The sequence below is a fragment of the Delphinus delphis genome, chromosome 10 (genome assembly GCF_949987515.2).
Source record: "Delphinus delphis chromosome 10, mDelDel1.2, whole genome shotgun sequence".
Taxonomy (NCBI): Eukaryota; Metazoa; Chordata; class Mammalia; order Artiodactyla; family Delphinidae; genus Delphinus; species Delphinus delphis.
Genome location: NC_082692.2, coordinates 99,476,253 through 99,498,647, shown reverse-complemented (window position 1 = coordinate 99,498,647; position 22,395 = coordinate 99,476,253). Strand labels below are relative to the sequence as shown.

The following is a 22,395-nucleotide window of genomic DNA, read 5'->3' as shown; positions in this document are numbered from 1 at the left end:
CTCCTGCCCCGGGGAACCCACCTCAGGGTCACAACCAGTCTGGTCGCCAGTGTCTGCCTGCAGATAAGCAGCCTGATGGGAGACGTGAGGGAGCACTCACCTGTCCGTTCTTCAGGCCGACTAACAGACCCTCCCTTCCTGGGGGGCCGCCGATCACCTTGATGTAGCGAATGAGAGACTCCATCTGCCACTCCCGCTCCTTCACTCCGCTGAAGGACAGGCACTGCAGCCGCTTCTCCTAGAAAGCAAGTGCAGCTCTGCGTGATATTCAACAGAATAAGCATGCCCAGCCCTCCCAAGGAGGTCTGCCTGCACCTAAGGGATGAAAAACACCTACACGCTCAGTACCTACTGAACCCCATCTAGACCCCCTGCCTGGCACCACTACCCCTGCACACAAGTTTTCCCCACGAAGCCCAGTTCAGCCTCAGTTCTTGAGCAGACCTCCAGGTGGCCACAGCCAGAGGCAGCAACCAAAAGCACAGCTTTTTGCCACATCTATCCTATAACCTGTGGTACCCCTAAACTGCCTGAAGTTCTAGATTTTTAGAGAGATTTTAATAGTATTTTACATCCAGTGATTCCTAAAGGATTTCTTCCATTTTATCACTTCCAACAGGCCTAGTTTCTTGAAACCAAATCCACCTCTACTTCCAAGAAAGATGCTGGGCTGGCCTTCTCTTAAAGTCTTTCCAAACCCGCCTGGCGTTGACCTAGACATTTCTAGGAAGCTCTAAGTTGAGAAATGTTTTTCTGTGAAAAAAGTTCTCAGAAGTAAAATTTCCTTTATGACTGTGAGTTGATATAATATTTTTTGTTGTTTAACTGAAAGTTATCACAAATTTTTAGGTGTATATGTTTACCAAAAAATATTGATCTTCCTTTTGCGGGATATCAATGTATGCTTTAAGTCATTAAAATATATATACAACCGCAGTTTAACAAAGTGCTTTGTAATACAAAAAAGTATTTTCCAGTTTATGGCCCATGACTTTCTGGTAGAGTGTGACTCATCTAGATGCCAATAAAATGAAAGCAATGAATAGCCACTGAGCTTGATGGAAAGGGACTTGCTTCCTAGTGACCAATTTTAAAGCTGTGAGTTGGGTACCCCACTCTTGGAGGAAGCATGAAGTGGATGCGGCCCACCCTCCCAGCCACCGCTGCCCACCTGGCAGAGGATGATGTGGTCGGCACACACCACCAGGAGGTTACATTCGAACTTCCTAACAATCTTCTCCTTCATCCGGTACCGCATGTCCAACGAGTCATCTGAATACAACTCGTGGATGAGGATTTTCTCGGGCAGCTGGACAGCTAATCGATTTTTGTAGATGGCAATTTTCTTGACAAGCTCTTTGCATTTAATCCGAACTGTCAAAGAGAAAAACAAACAAACAAAAACCCAGCTCTACCAAGAGGCTGTTAAGTAAGGTAGAAGGCAGAGAAATTAAAAGCCACCATTTAGTTACTGCTATTGGCAATTAAAGGAGACACTCTCATCAAAATATCTTTACAGAGTGTCTAATATGTACAATCAGCTGTGCTAAACTGAGATCCAAAATTGTATGCAATGTTTGTGGTCCAAAGCTTACAACTGGCTATGGAAAGTAAAATTCTCTGTGCTACCATCACTTGCTGAATATAAATCTAATTCCTCTGCATGGCACTAATGGCCCCTGATGATCGGGAGCCCGTCTGGGTAACGGCCTACACCTCTGGCCACTTCCCACCCCCGACCCTTGACAACAGGTGGAACCAAAGGTAGTTTCTGGTACACCTAGGGTCTCACACTCTTGCTACAGACCAGGTGGAGAAAATGTCCTCAGGAAGGAAACCGGGGAGCTACCCAAGTAGCTACACCCTCACCATCATAGCTGGAATCTTCAATCAGAGGTGCTGCTCCCAGATGAGGACCAGAGGATGCCACCTGAATCTGCAGGACAACCCTTGACCTGGATCCCTACCCACAGGCCCCCAGCAGTGTGCTGTGGCCAGCACATCTGGATACGAATGCACTTGAAGTCAGTGCATTTAACCAGCATGGCCACTTGGGTGGACAGAGGAGGAGACTGACTACACTAGGCCTGGAACCCCGATCTTCTGACCAAGCCTGTGCAACCCACTACGGGCTTATCTCTGGGAGAAGGACCCGCCAGGAGGCGAGTGGACACGGAGCTGACAGAGCAGCACCCCCGAAGGGACTGTGACCAGAGAGGATACAGGTCCACAGAGACCCATGCAGGTCAGCCCCAACCCCCAGCTCTAACTTGTGATATGTTTCCCTCCTTAGCCAGGGAGCCCACGTTCCCCTCAGTATTACCTGCGAAATTTTCTGAGTCTGTGCTTTTTTCTTTTTGTTTTGGAGAGAGGGTTTACTGCTTTCAAAGACATCTACATCCTCTCCACACCCCACCACAAAAAAAAAGCAAGAGCTGGTGGTCCAGTGTGTTTCCAAAAGACCAAGGAGAAACATTTCCTACCATTTCATTTGCCCTGTCAGGAGCCCTCTCAACCTGCCCCTCTTCCCAGTGCCTGGAGGCCAGAGGGGCCATACCTGCCTTTTACCTTTCTGCTCGGTGATCAGGTGCTGCACGATGACATCAGTCATGCTATCCCTGTAGGCATATCGGTCCTTGTAGAGTCCGTGGACTGTGCTGAAAATAAGCTGGTAGAAGGAAATGGTGCCATCCTGGCAGCCTACCACCTGCAGAGGAAGACAGTGTCAATTCCCAGCTCTCTGTGGAGAAAGCGTCGACCCTCCCGCTTGTCATGAACGAGCGTCAATGATCTGACTGGCTAAACATGGCTGATGTTCAGTGACTACTCTGGCAATGGCCCATCAAATGAACTCCCCCTTCTTACCACATAGTTGGAATCGGGTTTCACTTTACACGTCCACACCCAGGAGTTCTGCTCCCCAACAGTCCCGAGGCGCACTCCATCCTTGGTGAAAAGGGATACTTGCTTGTCTGACCCCCCCAGCAAAATGTACTCCCCTTTAGTAAAGTAGCTGAGGCAGCAGGGATCAAAGTTCAGTGACCGATCCTTCCCAATCTGAGGAAAGAGAACACGCCAAGGGAAATCTACTTCTGAATTCATAATAATCACAACACAATCAAGGGCTTTTCCCTCCAACTTTTAGAGGGAGCTGGGAAGACTGGGGAGAGCTGGCCAGCATTCTCCCGCGTGTGACTGATTCCATCATGAACGCAGGCCAGTCCTCTGGAGCACCCTACCTCTCCCCTCCTCACAGCCAAATCCTCCAGTGTCTTCCCCAGTCCCACCCAGCTGCTCCAGGGGTGTGTCTTAGCTCCTCAGCCAACCTGCACCCGAGATGGTCTTTCTCCCACAGGCCTTCCTCCGCACATAGCCTTTACTAGGGTTCAGGACTCCCCTCAGCTTCTTTTCTTCTTCCTTTTCTTTCCTCCCTCCCTCCCTTCTTTCCTTTCTTTTTTTGTATTTCACAAGACTAAGTCCATTCAATTTTCTAAAAACTAACTTCTCTTTATAACAACCTTATTGAGGAATTTCACATACCATACAATTCACCCACTTAAAGTGTACAATTCATCGGCTTTTAATATATTTGGAGTTGTGCAACCATCATCACTAATTCTGGAACATTTCCAACACCCCAGAAAGAAACCCTGTACCTGTTAGCAGTCAATCCCCATTCCCTCCTCTTTCCACCCCCAGGCAACCACTAATCTACTTCGTGTCTATAGATTTGCCTATTTTGGACATTTCATATAAATGGAATCATAAAATATGGGACCTTTCGTGACTGGTTCACCCTTGCTGTAGTATGTATCAGTACTTCATTCCTTTCCATTGCTGGATAATATTCCATTGTATGGATATTCCCCATTTTATTTATCCATTCATCAGTTGATGGACATTTGGGTTCTCCCTATTTTTGGCTATTATGAATAATGCTGATACGAATATTTGTGTACAAATTTTTGTGTAGACATATGTTTTCATCTTTCTTAGATACACATACCTAGGAGTAGAATTGCTGGGTCATACAGTAACTTCATGTTTAATGTTTTAGGAACTACCAGACTTTTTAAAAGTGGCTGGCTGTACCATTTTATATTCATATCAGTAGTAAATAAGGGTTCCAATTTCTCCATCCTACTGGGTGTGAACTGGTGTCTCATTGTGAATTTGACTTGCATTTCCCTGGTAGCTAATGATGTTGAACATCTTTTCATGTGCTTACTGGCCACAAGTATATCTTGCTTGAAGAAACGTCTATTCAGATCCCTTTCCCATTTTTCAATTAGGTTGTCTCATTATTGAGTTGTAGGAGTTTTTACATATTCTAGATGCAAGTCCCTTATCAGATAAGCAATTTGTAAAACTTCTCTCCCACTCTGTGCACTGTTTTTTCACTTCTGATGGCGCCCCCTCTGCTTTCAGAATGAAGATCAAGCTCCTGAGCTCTGTTCCCAAGATCCTTCTCTCAGCCAAAATGAATTTCTTCTAGTTTCCTGAGTGGCCCATGCTCTTTCAATCCTCCATAATGACATGACATAGGTGCCATTCTCCACACCACCCCAGCCCTGGCCAAGAGTGCCCTTTCCCTCTTCTTCTCTGCCAGGTGTCATCTCCTCCAGGAAGCATCCCCCAATCTCCCTGCCCACCCAAGGCCTAATTAAGACCCATCTCCCTGTGCTGGCCTCTCCCACAGCACTTCGCTCACTGCTCTGTAATTGCACATTTAACCTGATGTCTCCCCACTAAAGTCCACGGGTCCTCTGCTGCCCCTGAGTGTGCCTTCTGTGACAAAAGACTATTTTTTATTATCATTATTAAACTAATAATCACTTTACTATAGAAATAACTCTAAAATTCTTGTTTCTCCTTAAGTTTTGTTCAACTTACAAATATTTTCCTATTTATAAACCTAGTAAAAATAAGCAACCAGGGCTTCCCTGGTGGCGCAGTGGTTAGGAATCCGCCTGCCGATGCTGGGGACACGGATTCGAGCCCTGCTCCGGGAGGATCCCACATGCCGCGGAGCAGCTAGGCCCGTGTGCCACAACTGCTGAGCCTGCGCTCTGGAGCCTGCGAGCCACAACTGCTGTGCCCACGTGCCACAACTACTGAAGCCCGCATGCCTGGAGCCCGTGCTCTGCAACGGGGGAAGCCACCACAATGAGAAGCCCACGCACCACAACGAAGAATAGCCCCCGCTCGCCACAACTAGAGAAAAGCCCGCGCCCAGCAACAAAGACCCAACGCAGCCAAAAATAAAAATAAATAAATTAATTAAAAAAATAAGCAACCAACTGAAAAGGAGTCTTTCATTAAACTTTACGGAATTCAATTTTGAACAGACCATAAAATCCCTTAGTCTCATTTACAACTTAGTTAATTTCCTTAAACTAATTTAAACTGCAGTTATTAACTTAATATATTCAATTTTCCTTCTTAAGAATTTCAAATGCCTAATAATCAAAAGTTCCCCTCGTACTTACATAATGATAGTAGCTCTAATGAGAAAACTAAAAAATCGCATGAGTCATGGCACGGAAGGCGTGCAGCTTCTGGTAATGCTCACTAGTTGCCACTGGACCAACTCTCCTACAGGTAACAACTGTAAACTCTGGACCAACTATAAACTACAACCACCTGGAGGCAGTGGAGAGCAACCAGAAGCAGAAAGAGACGTAAGACACAAATGCATCTGGAAGAAGGAAACGGCATTAGGTGAGTTTCTCATTTTTTTAATGGCTTTTTGCCTGAGGGCAGGCACTGTCAGTGACCTGATGGATGAGCACAGAACTTGGAGCGACCACAGCAGCTTGCAATTGAGGCAGGAAATCCCAGAAAAGAGACAGATGCAGAGGGGGAGCCCCAATCCTGCACATACACTGCTGAATATCTGGAGCCCCTTGAACTACACACACCACGTGTGGGGCAGATGCCAAGCAGCCTAGCAAAGGCTGAAGAGACACTCCAGCTGCTGCCCACACAGGAAAGGTACAATTTAAATGTTGAGTCCAGCAAAGTTAACTACCTGCTTAAGAAAAAAAAAAAAAAAAAACTACACAATAATCTTAAGAGAAACATGACAGATGTTCCCTACGCTGTATCATTCACAATGTTCAGAATATAACCCAAAATTCCAAAAAGCAGAAAAGTGTGAACCATATTCAAGAGAAAAGACAACCAATAGAGACTGACCCCAAGATGATTCAGAATTTAGAATTAGCAGATGAGAATTTTAAAATAGCTATTTTAGGGCTTCCCTGGTGGCGCAGTGGTTGAGAGTCCACCTGCCAATGCAGGGGACATGGGTTCGTGCCCCGGTCCAGGAAGATCCCACATGCCACGGAGCGGCTGGGCCTGTGAGCCATGGCCACTGAGCCTGTGCATCCGTAGCCTGTGCTCCGCAACGGGAGAGGCCACAACAGTGAGAGGCCTGCGTACTGCAAAAAAATAAATAAATAAATAAAAATAAAAATAGCTATTTTAGGGAATTCCCTGGTGGTCCAGTGGTTAGGGCTCTGAGCTTCCACTGCAGTTGGAGGCACAGGTTCGATCCCTGGTAAGGGAACAAATATCCCGCATATCACGTGGCACAGCCAAAAAAAAGAAGAAAAAAGCCATTATAACTATGGTCAAGAATATAAAGGAAAATATACTTGTAATGAATGAACAAATACGAAAGAAGAGCTAAATAGAAATTCTAGAGCTGAAAAATACAATAACTGAAACAAAAATTCACTGGATGGGCTTAAGAGAAATATTACAGATGACAGAAGAGTCAGTGAAGTTGAAGACTGAGAAACAGAAATCCTCCAATCTCAAGATCAGAGGGGAAAAAAAAGATTTTAAAAATGAACAGGGCCTCCATGACCTGGAGAACAATATCAAAAGGTCTAACATGTATAACTGGAGTCCCAGAAGGACAGGAGAGAATGGGGAAGAAAAGTTGTTTGAAGAAATAATAACCAAAAAATTTTCTATATTTGGTGAAATAATAAAGACATAGATGTATAGAATCAAGAAGCTCAGTGACCTCCCCCACAATCCCAAGCCAGAAAATATAATAAATCTCTTTAACATTCCAATATTGCTTAGGTACTTAATAAAAATTTCTTTTATCTTTCAATTTAAAATTGGAAGAATAAGGGAGTTCGCTTCCACTGCCATGGGCCTGGGTTCAATCCCTGCTCGGGGAACTAAGAGCCTGCAAGCTGTGCAGCATGGCCAAAAAAAACCTGGAAGAATAAAATTGATTACTAGATTATGTCTTTTAAATGGTCATCATAAGACAAATCTGATAGAGATTCTAATAGGGATTCTAGTACCAGTCTGCCTGGGTTCCAATCCAGGCTTGACCATTAACTAAACTGTGTGTCTTTGGGTAATTACTGAACCTCTCTGTGCCTCAATTTTCTTAGATGTAAAGCGGTGATAATAGTATCTACCTCATAGAGTTGTTATAAAGATTAAAAGAATTAACATTATAAAGAGTTTATACAATGCCTGAAACTCAATAAATGTTAGCTATTGTCATTATTAAGCCAGATCCCCTTAAACATTACAAACACTTAAAATGCCAAAAGTACACATTATACCTAAGCCTAACACAAAAGTATAGATTTGATCTACTTCATCACTGTATATTTAATTCTAAATCTTCCCAGATTTAGAAGACACTCAGCCACTGAGGAAACAATTTTACTGTCCCAAACAAGTTATCTCAGCAGAGTGAGGTTGCTTATCATTCAAAAACTCAGGGCCACAACATGAGCTCTGGAGCTGCATACATGCAAGATATCTCCCATGGCCTGGCCCCCACGTTGAGCTCTTCTTTGTGGTCACTATAGCAACGAGACCCCATTCCTTCCCTGTGTAGTGTGGATTTTTGTTCCCATGAACTTCCAGTACCCACACCCGATGTCCACTACACAGTAGATACGCAATAAATATCTGTTGAATGATGATGTACACACATTAAGTGGAAGAATAGATAGGGCCAGGGCTAGATGCAAGATGATAAAAATGAGGGTTTGGGGAAATCAGCCATGGGAAACTGAGAAAACACTCCTTATTTTTTCTTTACTTAATTATAAAAGAAATGACCAACAGTAAGATGAGGTAGAAGAAACGGCCCCAAAGGTAGGCTACACATAGCTGATACCTTTCCCTTCTAGCATGACATTTTTTGAGGAGTAAGGATGTTGTTAAACAAAGGCTCCATTGAACAGGCTGTAATTCTCACCTGCTTGTATGCGGTTCAAGCCACCCCCAATACCTTCGCTCTAATCCTCAGTGTCTTCTGCCTACTAACAGATTTTCCTACTACCAGGCTCTCTCTACCTTAATCCACCCTCCACAGAAACAAGGAAATCTTCTGAAATGGGAATCTGACCACGTCACTCCCTCCCTGGATCTATGGCTCCTGAATACTTACAGTAGATGATGTTCAAACTCCTTATTCTCACTAGTCAGGTATACAGTCATGTCCCCATCTTCCTTTCTAGCTCCATCTTTGTCCACAAGTCTGGGGATCCAGTCACCCTAAACAAATCACTGTCGCCTGAACTGTCACATATTTTCATTCTTCCCTGCCTTTGCAGATGCTATTTCCTCTGCCTGAAACGCCATTCCCATTGTCCTCTGCCTAGCGAACTCCTGCTTGTCCTGCTCAAAGCTCACCTCTACAAAATCTCCGGTCTCCACCAAGCAGTGCTGCCATCTTTTTTTGTGTCCCTATAGCTGTCTATCTGTACAATTCTCTCTCATGCCATGGATCACACTGCACAGGAACTGCTGGCTATCCCCACCAGACTGTGAGCTCTCGCAGAGCAGAGGCAATGACTTACACAGCGCTATGTCAGCAGCTCCTAATAGGTGAAGGGCTGGCCTAGTGGCTGCTCATAACTGTTCACAAGGTGAATAAGTCAAATACAGGAAGGTAGAGTCATGACTAGAACCAAGACCTTACAGACCAAGCTGCGTTTCAATCCCAGGTGCCATAATTTACTAGCAGTGCGAGACCTTGGACGTGATATTTATTTCACTGCTCTAAGTATTATCTACTCATTTCTGAAAAGTTGATCAAAGTACCTACTTCAAAAGGTTTTGTAAGAATTAAATGAGATAAAGTATGCATAGCACTGAGCACCGAAGCTGGTATCACAGTAAATGCTCAATAAACAGGAGCTAACAAAAATAATGTACAATTATTATTAATACAATCTCCAAACATGAAAATACACTAAAACAGGCATGACCGAAACTGTTTCTCCCATCGGGCTTGTATAGAGCTACATACCTGTTTTCCACTCAGCTGGTAGAAGGAAAGTTTCTGTCCCCAGTCAGCTACAGCCAGGATGTCATTATGTTCCTCTCTAATCAACAGAAGACAAAAAAGGTTACGTGGGGCCATGGCCTGCTCAGGAGTGTAGCCCTCATCAGCATCTACATCTCAGTGTAGCCTGAGAGTTTAACAAACAACAGGAAAAAGAAAGCCCTGGCCAGGCTGTCAGATTGCCAAATGTTGGACAAGAGTACAGAGGCCAAAAGTTGTAATGCGGGCCTACCCATCAATCAGTCCAATGGGAAAGGACCAGGTGAGATTCAGCCCTCCCGGCATCTGTTATTTCACTGAATGCCCCACCACTCAGGTGCTCGTGGTGCCAAGACACTGCCACAATGAAGAGGTGAAACCTCTCATTTCAGTTTCCTAGGAGCAAAGCTAAGAAACAGCAAGGTTGCAGATCCAAGAGTGCTTCTCTCTTACATACTATAAAACAAGGGGAGGGCATCCCTGGTGGCGCAGTGGTTGAGAGTCCACCTGCTGATGCAGGGGACATGGGTTCGTGCCCCGGTCTAGGAAGATCCCACATGCTGCGGAGCGGCTGGGCCTGTGAGCCATGGCCGCTGAGCCTGCGCATCCGGAGCCTGTGCTCCGCAACGGGAGAGGCCACAACAGTGAGAGGCCCGTGTACCGCAAAAAAAAAAAACATGGGGAGATGGTGGAGAGATATGTCTTCTGCACTGGGAAGGCATGGATCGTCTGATTTTTTTAATGGCCAGAGGGGAACTTGGCTTGCCTCTCCTCAAGCGGGAAATTAACACCTAAAACTAGGTTCTCTCACAGTTGGGGTTTTTGCACAGGTGAAAAGGTTGACTGGATCGAATTTAAAAAAAAAAAAGACCAACAACTGTCTTTGAAACTGAGTGCCTATCAGGATCAGTGTCTAGGAACTGGGGCTGTAGGACCAGCACAGGAGAAACCTCCTCAGCTAAGGCTGGGGATCAGCTACTCAGGAATCTAGTTCAAGAGAGAGACATTCCCAGCCCTTGAGTCCTGGTCTTAATCCACCTAATGTTGCCTCCTCTTTCCTTACTAATTCCAGCTTTTTGAGCCCAGGGCCTTGCGGTCATCTGGCAGCACCATGAGATATGCAGGCAAAGCATGGTGCAGCCCTATCTGCAAAACCCAGCCAAGAGTGGCAAAATAGCACTAATTCGTAACTAAGGGAAAAAAGACAAAGATGGAGAGGGATGGAGCGGACCCACAGGTGAACTCTGTGTGAATGGCACTGAAATCCAAACACATCCAGAGGCCCAGGCTACAGTGAGCCCTCTTGGGGAGACCACATACAGCTCTGGGCCAGGTTCAGCCCCACGAGCTGGATGGGTGGTTTTCAACCTTCTTTTCCCCTTTTTTCCCCCGGCAGTGGGACTCCTTACCAAAACAAACACTTGTGCTAACAATTAAAGGGTCTGCTCTGGCTGAAGCACAGATAGGAACCTGAAACCCACCCTTTCCTCCCTTCCTTGTCCCCCACCTCCCACCTTCTTTTTCCAAGGAACCCCAGGCACCACAGAACACAGTTTGAAAAGTCCTAAGCTCAATCACTTTTGCCCAATCAGAATATCCTGGCTCCCGCACTCCAGCCTGCAGTGTTTTCCCTACAGGTAACCTCGACTGAAGAGAAGGAAGGACAGCTGGACAGCGAGGATTTGGTGTGAGGACTGCGGGTAAGATGGGGGCCTCCTCTCTGATACGTGTCCTAGCAAATACAAGGTGAGGTGCGGCATGGAAACAGGCTAAGAAAGTGCACAGTAAGAGAAGAAGCGTTCACTGAACTCCTGGGCGGCCATGCCAAGGGCACACGAGGCAGGCACTAAAAATCATGTTTCTCAAAGGACCGCTAATGTTACCGGAAAAAGTGCACTCTATGATGTTAAGTGGAAAAAAAGGAAGTACGATATGATTTGGTTCATTATATGAATACACTAAAAGCCTGAGAGGAAGTACTAAATGCTAACAGTGGTATCCTCAGGGGATGGGGTTTTATAGAAAAGTCAAACTTTCTCCCTTAGACTTTTCAGTATTTCCTCAAGTCTCTCAAAGAAGAATTTTATAACTCACAAGTTTTGAGGGAGTGTCCCCCTTGCTGGAGGAGCTTTAACCAGCAACACCCCCACCCCCGGTCCCTTTTGGAAAGGAGCTTCGGAGCAGCACCTGCCCCAGTAGGTCTACACTGGGGGCTGGACCCTTCCAAGGAGGGTTCTCGCTCCTCGGGACACACTCACAAGTTGTCGTCCCTGGGACTGTCGTCCTCTTCCTCTGGCTCTTCCTCCTCTGCCTCACTACCCTGACTACTGTACACTGCTGACTTCAGAGTGGAAGGGATTTCCTGAAAATATCTGTTGACAATGACTTCCTCGGCATCCTCGTTCTCTCTGTTCATCCAGAAACTCTCCCATAGGCTGCAGACAGTAAGTGGTTGTTCACAATCACGTTGCCTAGAACTACACTAAAGCTTAATTTCAAAACCTGTCAAGGAGCCCCTGAACCCCGCCCGGAAGAGGACAGCAACCAGGTACACTGGGTGTGCTGCTTCTCATGAATTAAAAATGGTACCCTGAAGCCACAAAGTCATCTGTGGCCACAAAAATCAAACAGCAGGAACTCTGGGGTAGGCTAATGGCCTCTGAAGGCATTAGACATACATGGTACAGCCCTGGGCTGGACAAAATGATTCAGGAAGAAGCATAATAATCTGATGTAAGAAAAGCAATGAAATTAAACTACCTTCTAAATCAAGTAGGCACCACCTGTAAAATGACATTGGGCTGGTAAACATTAAGTTCTTTACCTTCAGAGGACTCTGTGGGGGATATTGGTGGTTTAATAATATCACAGAATTATACAAAGAGGATGTAAAGCTGTTAGTCCACCATCAAAGTCACATGAGCACAGTAAGGAAAACGTGTGTAAGGTTAGAGAAGGTAGATGCCAACTGTTTGTGCAATTATAGGCTTTGGGGACATTTATACTTAATTTTGATGTTTTTTTGACAAGGGCAGCAAAATAGGCTCATGAAAAAGTAAAAAAGGCTCATGAAAAAGCACATCTTCTGCTCAGACTTGGAGGGAAGAATTGAAAGGTGGAAAAGACCAAAATAAAGCCACAGCAGAGAGGTGAGCTCTCGATTCCTAAGGAAATGGCTCTCCTGTGTCACATGCGTACATACTCTCTCTCCCTCTCTCTCTCATGCACACACACACTGAGCTGGTCTAGATAGCTCATCTGCTCAGCTAAATTTCTGGGATTCATTCCAAAACTCAAGATGGGCTCTTTAAAAATTCCATTCACATGGAATAGGTTCCAAAACAGATCAGTCAAATGGGGTGAGAAGCCTCTGAATCATGGAGCCCTCGGGGGAAAGAACTCAGCCCACTAAGAAGGCCTTCTCCACAGAGTTTCCGTCCTAGGAGGAGGACAGCTGTGCGGTCACCTTGAAGGGCTCCAGCAGATGGACCACAGCGGGGAGAGGGAGCCCCCTGGCCGCTCAATCTTCACCTTCTCCTCCCCGTTTCTGTTCCGTATGCTGATGACCCCGCTGAACATCCCCAGAGCCAGGTACTGACCGTCATTTGTCCAGCTGTTCAAACAACCAACAATGGGTATGGGGAGGGGAAAGGAACACAGAGAAAGTCAAAGTTGCAAGGATGATACCTTGGTTGAAACAATCTGATGAGGCAGCAATGGCTGGGCTCATCCTGACCCTGATGTAAAAATCAGAGGGCCAAACTGAGCGTCCCATTTCTTCCTGGAGTGGAGGGTGAGATGTGAAGGCGGGAGCACCTTCTTGGTGCCCATAGTCTCTGTCTGCACTGCCACGACGGCCCTCAGCTTTGCCTGCATTGCGGGGTCAGCCTCCATTCCCCGCTCGCCATTTCAACCTCCTCCCACTTCCAGTGCACCTGAAGAACAGAATCTGCGTCTTGGTTGTTGCTAGCCTCTAGAACAGGTGCCTAACAAATGCTGAATGGAAAGAAAGGCTACACTCAGAAGCTGCGCAGCAAGACCAGCCACCATTTGAGAGCGTCTACCGTGTGCAGGCACCGCGCTGCTTGCTTTAAACTCATTAGCTCGTGTACATTTCACAACAGCCCCATCAAGTCAGCATCTTAATCCCCATTTGTCAAATAAGGAACCTCCTGAGGTCACAGAGCCTGTCAGCCACTGAATGTGGATTCGAATCCAGATCTAATATCAAAGCCCGAGCTTTCTCCAGCGCATGTGCTGCCTGCACCAGGACAGCCTCAGGTCCCCAGAGCCTCCCCTGAGCACAGCTTGAGGCTGCGGAGGCCTGCTGCTGGACAACTGCTCAAAAGCAACCTGCAGTTCTCTTTTGCTTGCCGATCAAAAGCACAGGTTCTTCCCATCAAGGAGACCACGAGAAAAGAAAAGAGGAAACATGGGGCCCAAACCAACTAGGTAGCACAAGACCTTCTCTACTGTGTGAACTAACCAGACTTTGAGAGTCTGTTTGAAGAGCGGGGAACAAAAAACTACCTTCAGAGCTGCCCTTAACTTACCTGCAGCAGGTGATCTTGCTGCTAGATTTGTGCTTAGAGACAGACTTCTGTTCAGGAGACCATAAGCCTTCAACACAAAATAATATAAAAGAAGAGAGGTTGGTTGGAACATTACTCAGCAACAAAAAGGAACAAACTATTGATACACACTACAATTTAGATGGATCTCCAGGGTTTTATGCCGAGTTTAAGAAGCCAGTCTCAAAAGGTCATATGCTATATGATTCCATCTTATATAAAGATGGGGAACAGATGAATGGTTACCAGGTACAAGGGGTTAGTGCTAACAGGAGATGGGGGAGATGAGGGTAAAGGAGTATCTTTGTGGTGATGGTAATCTACACAGGGGATGAAATGACAGAACTATGTACACACATTGTGCCAGGCCCCACCTCCTGATTTTGATACCGTACAACAGTTACATAAGATGTATCCATTGGGGAAACAGGAAGAAGGGTACATAAGACCTCTCAACTATCTTTGCAACTTACTGTGAATCTATAATTATTTCAAAAGAAAAAAGAGAGGAAGATATATTGGTGAATTGATAGCCAACTTTTCAGGAGTTTAAGTCAAAGAAATGGCAACTTCACTGTTCGTAATTATTACACTGCAACCAGAGTACAACTTAGCATTCAAAGTAATGAATGACGCTTTCTGAAAATCCAGTCTCTCCTGACCCTATCTGGGCTGTGCCATGTCCCTGGCACACTGGTCACCTTCGGCTTGCTCCCTCCTGCCAGTGACTCAGTGGCCCACAACAGGTGTAGGTCTGGGCAACAAAAGCAAATTCTACTCTTTGCCTGAGCCATGAAGCACAGCCAAGGAAGTAATCCTAGGGCAGAAACGCATTTACACAGCAAGGTGCAACATCAAACAATGTGCTTCCCCTCTCCCCTGCCCAGAATGCCTCCCCCCGGCATTTCAGCCTATGCACACCTTACCTGTGGTCCACCGAGGCCCCCTCAGAGCCTGCTGCTGGAGGAAACCACACCCTCCAGGCCCCTGAGGCAGCACTGACCAGAGCAGACTCTAGATGCAATCACACGGCCTAGGTCCAAGCCCTGGGTCCATCCCTTACCCGCTGGGTAACCTCAAGTGAGTCACTGGACCACCCTAAGCTCAAGTTCTGTTCCTCAGTGGAGTGGGGATGAGAATAATACCTGACCTCAGACCTCAGAGGTCGTCACAGAGCTCACACAGGAATTTGTTTCAACTCTCAGCACAGTGCCTAGCATATCACAAACATTCAACAAATATTATTCCTTAATAATATATTTTTACAAATTCTTCCTGCCTACCTGCCCCCAACCACAAGCTCTTTGAGGGCAGGAATTCTATTTTGTCTTTTTCACCCCAAAAGTAAGCACCCAGACCAATGCCTCACATGGAGAAAATGCTAAATTTTTAATGAATGACAGTCCCCTCCCCTTTTATTTATACAACATGCTTTCAATTACATTCTCTCTTTGGAACCTCAGAATTGTATCAGTGGATGGACTGGGGGATGCATTCATCTTAGATCAGGAGGGAAACTGAAAGGGATTAGATCTCTCGCTCCTTGACTTCAACAATGGCTGTTCTGTTGTAACCACTATCTCTTAGCAAGGAAGACAGAACTTATGAGCTGTAAGCCAGAATCGACCTTGAAAAGAGAACATGCAAGCCTCTGCTCGAGTTCCTGCCTCTTCGCTGACGTCTCACTGCTTCTCCTCTGCGCCAGGACCACACCAGTGCCGTGTGTGGGGTGGGTGAACTCCTCAGGGCATTCAGCCCCTCAGGAAGGACAGCCACAGCCACTGAACAACTAATGGGGACACGCCGCACAAGAAGCACAGCGAAGCTTTCCACACATACACGGACGCTGGGGGACCCGGAAGTGGGGACAACTGAACCATCCCTGCCAGGGTGGGGCGGGGAAGGCTTCCCAGAGGTGGCAACACCAACTTAACGCCTGTGCTCTCCCATCTCTCTCACCATCTCCCTCCCAGGGCCCTTCCCGCTGTCTCCTAGACTTCTTACCAGACTCAGTGCCATCACTCACTCTCTTGGTTTCTACACAATTTAAAGAACAAGTGCCAGCCTCCCTTCAGCCATTGACGGTGGGTAGAACGGTATTAACTCTCTCAGGACAAAACCACCACATTCTGGATAGATTTCAGCACTTTCTGCCAATTTTCAGTTATTCCCAGACAAGACACTGGGAATCAGAACCTACCAAAGTCACTGGAGGAACAGGATGCCAGCTGGTGGGTAACAGGGTTGTAGGAGACACACTGGATAGAATCATTGTGCCTGGGAAGTAAACAAATGTAGATGATTATGCAGCAAACCACAAATGCTTCAGTGGCTACAGCTCAAGATTTTAATGATGGGTCCACAGCCTCTCTGACTCCACACCGTGAACTCTGATGCAAGTGACCAATTAAAAGCACAGGGATGAGTTCTCCCCTCCTGGGCTACCCCCCAGCCACTATTTTCCTCTCTCAAACATTACCCACCCATCAGACTGGCCTAGCTTAAATGCCACCTCCTCCAAGACTAGTGTGCTGCACACCTCTGGTGTGCCAGCTAGTAAGAGCATGATGTAAACCACCTCGCCTAGTGCCAGATGCCTAAGAAGTGCCATATTAATGGCCCTCACACTTATTGCTTTGTGGAGGCCTGGAAATACATTCATTAATACAGGATGGAGGTCCAATGAAAATACTAGACCAATATCTGGAAACATCTGAGATAACAATGAAAGCTGAGTGAGTCATGTACCACACGGGGCATCTCAGCCTGAGTTGTTTTTTGTTTTTGTTTTTGTTTTTGTTTTTGCGGTACACGGGCCTCTCACTAGAAGCACAGGCTCCGGACGCGCAGGCTCAGCGGCCATGGCTCACGGGCCCAGCCGCTCCGCGGCATGTGAGATCTTCCCGGACCGGGGCACAAACCCGTGTCCCCTGCATTGGCAGGCGGACTCTCAACCACTGCACCACCAGGGAAGCCCTGTTTTTTGTTTTTAATTAATTAATTAATTTTTATTTTTGGCTGTACTGGGTCTTCGTTGCTGCACACGGGCTTTCTCTAGTTGCAGTGAGCGGGGGCTACTCTTTGTTGCGATGCGTGGGCTTCTCATCGCAGTGGCTTCTCTTGTTGTGGAGCACGGGCTCTAGGCACACAGGCTTCACTAGTTGTGGCACGCGGGCTCAGCAGTTGTGGCTCATGGGCTCTGGAGTGCAGGCTCAGTAGTTGTGGCACACGGGCTTAGTTGCTCTGCAGCATGTGGGATCTTCCCAGACCAGGGCTCAAACCCATGTCCCCTGCATTGGCAGGTGGATTCTTAACCACTGTGCCACCAGGGAAGTCCCTCAACCTAAGTTTTATTCCTCCACTTCTGGGTAATACTTTACTTACAACCTCATTCATTCATTCATTTATTCATTCATTCAAATATTGATTTGTTGATTTGCACATCGGTGTTCACAGCAGCATTATTCTGAATAGCCAAGAGGTGGAAGTAACCCAAATGTCCGTCAACAACAGATGAATGGATAAACAAAATATGCTCTGTACATACACCAGAATATTATTCAGCATTAAAATGTAAGGGAGTTCTGACACAGGAACCTTGAGGACATTATGCTCAGTGAAATAAACCAGTTACAAGAGGACAAACACCATAGTATTCCACTTATATACGGTACCCAGAGTAGTCAAATTCATAGAGACAGAAAGTAGAATGGTGGTGCCTAGGGCTGGGGGAGGGGGAATGGAAGTGGCTGCTTAATGGGTGTGGAGCTTCAGTTTTGCAAGATGAAAAATAGTCCTGGAGACTGGCTGCACGACAACACGGATGTACTTAGCACTACCGAACTGTACACTTAAAAATGCTTAGGATGATATGTTATGTGTGTTTTACCACAATTAAAAAGAAAAACGGGCTTCCCTGGTGGCGCAGTGGTTGAGAATCTGCCTGCCAATGCAGGGGACACGGGTTCGAGCCCTGGTCTGGGAAGATCCCACATGCCGCGGAGCAACTAGGCCTGTGAGCCACAATTACTGAGCCTGCGTGTCTGGAGCCTGTGCTCCGCAACAAGAGAGGCTGCGATAGTGAGAGGCCCGCGCACCACGACGAAGGGTGGCCCCCACTTGCCGCAACTAGAGAAAGCCCTCGCACAGAAACGAAGACGCAACACAGCCATAAATAAATAAATAAATTTTTAAAAAAAAGAAAGAAAAACGATCATTTGTTGAGTACCTACTACAGGCCAGGCATTGCACTAGGCACCAGTGACACAGCATGAGCAAAACAAGACGCAGTGTCTGCCCTCATGGAGCTTACAGGTTGATGGGAGATATCAATCAGCCACCAGAATAAATGTAAAACTACAGCCGTTAGGGACTTCCCTGGCTGTCCAGTGGTTAAGACTCCATGCTCCCACTGCTCAGGGCACAGGTTCAGTCCCTGGTCGGGGAACTAAGATCCCACATGCCACACGTTACGGCCAAAAGAAAAAAAAAACTACAGCTGTGAGAAGCACCATGAAGGAGACCCAATCAAGGCTCCAGGGGCAGGAAAGGCTTCACAGAAGAAGCAACATCTGAGATGTGCAGAGTGAGTAGGGGTTAACCAGGCGGAGGGATGGGGAAGAAGAGGAGGAGAGCCTCTGCACTGAGAGGGGCCTGAAGCACACTGACCCCAAGTCTCAGGGTGTCAACGGTGGCTGGATGTGAGGCTCTTGAAAAAGGACAGGTCGGGGTGGGGTGGAATGTGCGATATCAGATTAACTAAACTGAGCTACACGAAAACACCTAGCCCAGTGCTGGCCAAGCCAGCAGTGCTCAAGAACTGTTCCCTCACTTACTCATTCCCCAACCCTCCCAGCGCACAACCCCACAACTTCACTTGAAGTTCAACTGCAGAGAAAAAAGTCCTTCCTGATAGCTTTGCTAAGGGCCTTTTGCTACAGTAGCTCAGTAAGAGGCAAACTAATAATACTGTAAACCTAAACGGTTACTTACGTGTACTTCAGAATGCCTTCCAATTTTGACGTCCAGATAATAACACTTTTGTCAGCTGATCCAGAAGCAAAGCGCTTGCCTAAAAGTGTTTTTAAAAAGAATAAATTTTCACATTCATTTAGGCCAGCATTTTGCAAAGTATTTCTTAGAAAATGACTTCTTTAAGGTCCCTAGTATGTGTCAGTTGCTTCTCTACCCCTTCTTCATATCTGTACTGAGTGGCAGTACTTTGGAGTCAGGAAGTTTGAGCTCATATCCTGCTCTGCCTGGCACTAACAAAGATGTGCTGAGGGCCTATCACATGCCAGCATCATGTTCTGTGCTCAGAATCAAGTAGTGATTAAAACATACATGCTGTCTACCTTCATAGAGTTTGTCTGGTGGGAAAAGTAGGCATTAAATTAAATTCATCCAATTCAAATACGACGTAGTGAGAAAAAAAAGCAGGCCCTATAAAAGAGAATACCTGAGGACCCAATTTTGGTGAGGGAGATTTCTGTGAGAATGGTATCTTTCATTGAGACCTAAAGGTTGAGCAAAGCTTAGCCAGGTGCAACGAGAGGAGAGAGACCTATCCATATGGGTCAAACAGATGTGCAAAGGCCCTGAGGCAGAAAAAACCTGCATGTGTGAGGAGGTGAGAGGCAGCCAGCATGGAACATCAAGGGCAAAGGGTGAGGTGGGTGGGGGAGGGATCTCTAGGGGCTTCGGGGCCACAGTAAGATCCTGCTCTCTATCCCAAAGAAAGGCTTTAAGCAAAAGAGTGACAGATGAGATTTTCATTTTCACACTGCTTGGGCCATGTGACACTGCTGCAAATACTAAATAATAGAAGCTGCTCTTATTTATTATTTCTGTCACTGCTCCCTTACACTGGCAGGCAGCAGGTGATGAAGAGTGTGGACTAAGGGCTCAGAGTCGGAGCTGGAATCCCCAGTGACGTCACCCACCAGCTGCAGGACCAGGAACAAGCTACTGAACATCTCTAGGCCTTCATTTCCTCATGTGAAAAGTGGACGCAACAACAGTATTTACCTCATAGTTGTTGTGAAGATTAAATGAGATTAAAGTGCTTAGGTCTGTGCCTGGCCTAGAATGAATGCTAAACAAAAGTAGCTATTATTATTACTTCCTTACATTGCCTTGTATTGCTTTCCTTGAAGAAAAACTAGCTCTTAATACACCTTTGTATCATAGTTGCTCATTAAATACTTATTCAATTTAAGGGGGAAATCAGAAACAAGCAAAATCATCATTTTTTAAAGAGCAAAACCAAATTCAGTGTATCCTCACTTCTAGATCCAAGGGGAAAAGACTTCCTTATCATTACATGAGTGTCATGAGGGGCAGCATGATACACCAGAAAGAACAAGGGCTCTGCAGTCAGAGGATACAGGTCAGGCCCAGCTCTGCCACCGTCACCCGTAATCGCTCCAAGCCTGTTTTCTGATCCGTGAGAGGAGCTGCGATCCCTTCCCTGCCTCCTTCAGAGAGCTGCTGGGAGATCAAACGTGAAGATGTGTGTGGCAGGACTATGCAAAACGCGGACAAATGCCCCGATGGCAGGTCTCACTCTAAGATCCTCAAGGGCCTTGATGGTGCTGCAGGCCAAAGACGCCCTAGGCTTATAAACTCTGAGGCCTCACAGGTCTCCCCACGGTACTACTCTGAACTTAAACTCAAACACGCACATAAAAAAATATGACTACCGTGGCACAGGGCTCCTGACTACCAGGCAAGAACTAGCGTTGTCTTTGCCACTACCTCGCTGTATGACCTCAGCCAGTCGTGGGACTTCTCTAAATCTTTATGTAGGTGTAACATGAAGAGATTGGGCTAGATCAGACTAACACTGTGTGCCCCAAATTGTGTGTATACATGAAGTAGGTGCATTTTTCTAGAGAGGGGTCTATAGCTTTCATCAGATTCTCAAAGAGGTCTGTCATCTAAAAGAAATTAAAAACCTGGAGCCTGAATGATCTCCATGGTTCATTTAAGCACCGTACCATCGATTCTGCGACTTCTCGGCAGTGGTCACAGAGGGCCACCTCTAATCCTATATCCACTTGACACATGAGGAAATCGAGACTCAGACAGGGTCAATAACCACCTCAGACTCACAGAGCTTTTCGGGTTGGAGCTGTCTCATCCCAAAGTCCATGCTCTTCCCATTGATGCTATGCTGTGCGTAGCACGGATTTACTTTTAACTCTCAACGTCAGTTTCACGCAGCCGATGTGACCACCACCTCTCCTCTTTCTCACCCCACCTGGTGCCCTAACGCCAATGACTCTTCAACCCCACTAGAACCTCCCTCACCCCTTGTGGTCCTCTCACCCCTCATTACTCAGCAACAAGGTTGCTCACCCCTCATTACTCAAGGTCAATGTATATAATCATTCCTTTGCATACATCCTCTGCCCTTGCCCTCTCACTGCATCTTCAGAGGTGCTTGTAAACCTACCACTCTGGTTAAATCCAACTCTCCACCTCCTCTGTCCCTGTATCTGTGCAGCTCAAAGTGATGGAGAAAAAGACACAATCGCACCACTGATCTCACTTTCAATTCATGACCACCAGCTTTGGGTGGGCCCTTCGTGTAGCTAGGGTCTCACTATACCTCCCGGGGCCATTCACTCAGCCCCTCAACTAGGTGGTGTTGTACTCTTTTTTCTTTTTCCTCAACTCTCGGACACCTCCTTCCCCATCCTCACTCTCAGATGTTGCTGCTTCCTATTTCACTGAAAAAACGGAAGAGAATTCTGTTAGACTCCTACTACGACATGTCCCCGCTGCCAGCACTTGCAGTGACATCCTCCACTTCCCACCATGCTCACCTCTGCCCTGGATCCCCTCTCCTCTTCCCACTCAGCAACTCTGCTCCAGCAATTCCACCCCCACCTCTACAGCGTCAACTTTCCTCAAACTCAACACGTCTGAAACTGAACTCCGGATCTCCTGCTGCAAGTTTCTCGGCCTGCACCCTTCCCCACCTCAGTGGAGGGCAACTCCATCCTTTCAGTCATTCAGGTCAAAAACCATGGAGTCACCCCCGACTCCTTTCTTCACGCCCCACATTCTGTCAAGCAATCCTACTGGCTCCACCTTCCAACTGTATTCAGACTCTGACCACTGCTCCCCACTTTCTCTGCTCCTACAGGGGTCTGAGCTGCCATCACCAGTGGCTGACGCTTCTTCACTCGTCTTTCTGCCCAACCCTCAGCCCTTGCAGGCCGTTTGGGGTACAGCATCTGGAGGGATCCTTTTAAAATATAAATCCAATCAGATTTCTCCTCTGCTCAGAACTCTTTAGTGGTTCCCCGTTTTCAGTGAGAATCAAAGCCAAAGTTCTACAACAGCCAACAGAATCCAGCCAGCCCACACCTGCTACCTCTCTACCTTCTTCCCCTATTGCTCCCCACCGATTTTCTCTGTCCCAGCCCCAGAAAGGCACACCCCACCTGAGGGCCTCTGCAATGGCTCTTCCCTCTGTGAGGAGCTCTCTTTCCCCAGATG

The 22,395-nt window shown here is 46.7% G+C and overlaps 1 protein-coding gene across 2 annotated transcripts in view; it reads right to left on the bottom strand.

Moving 5' to 3' along the window:
• IFT122 (intraflagellar transport 122) overlaps window positions 1–22,395 on the bottom strand; it is a 70,514-nt gene that overhangs the window by 39,673 nt on the left and 8,446 nt on the right. The window contains exons 4-13 of one of the 2 annotated variants that reach the window (XM_060023093.1): window positions 18,880–18,958; window positions 16,088–16,164; window positions 13,870–13,936; window positions 12,783–12,929; window positions 11,575–11,751; window positions 9,302–9,377; window positions 2,866–3,057; window positions 2,569–2,707; window positions 1,172–1,374; window positions 101–238 (exon numbers count right to left, since the gene is read on the bottom strand). In XM_060023093.1, the coding sequence (XP_059879076.1) occupies window positions 101–238; window positions 1,172–1,374; window positions 2,569–2,707; window positions 2,866–3,057; window positions 9,302–9,377; window positions 11,575–11,751; window positions 12,783–12,929; window positions 13,870–13,936; window positions 16,088–16,164; window positions 18,880–18,958 (1,295 nt within the window). The remainder of the gene's footprint in view (window positions 1–100; window positions 239–1,171; window positions 1,375–2,568; window positions 2,708–2,865; window positions 3,058–9,301; window positions 9,378–11,574; window positions 11,752–12,782; window positions 12,930–13,869; window positions 13,937–16,087; window positions 16,165–18,879; window positions 18,959–22,395) is intronic. The other variant, XM_060023092.1, reaches the window with a different exon arrangement.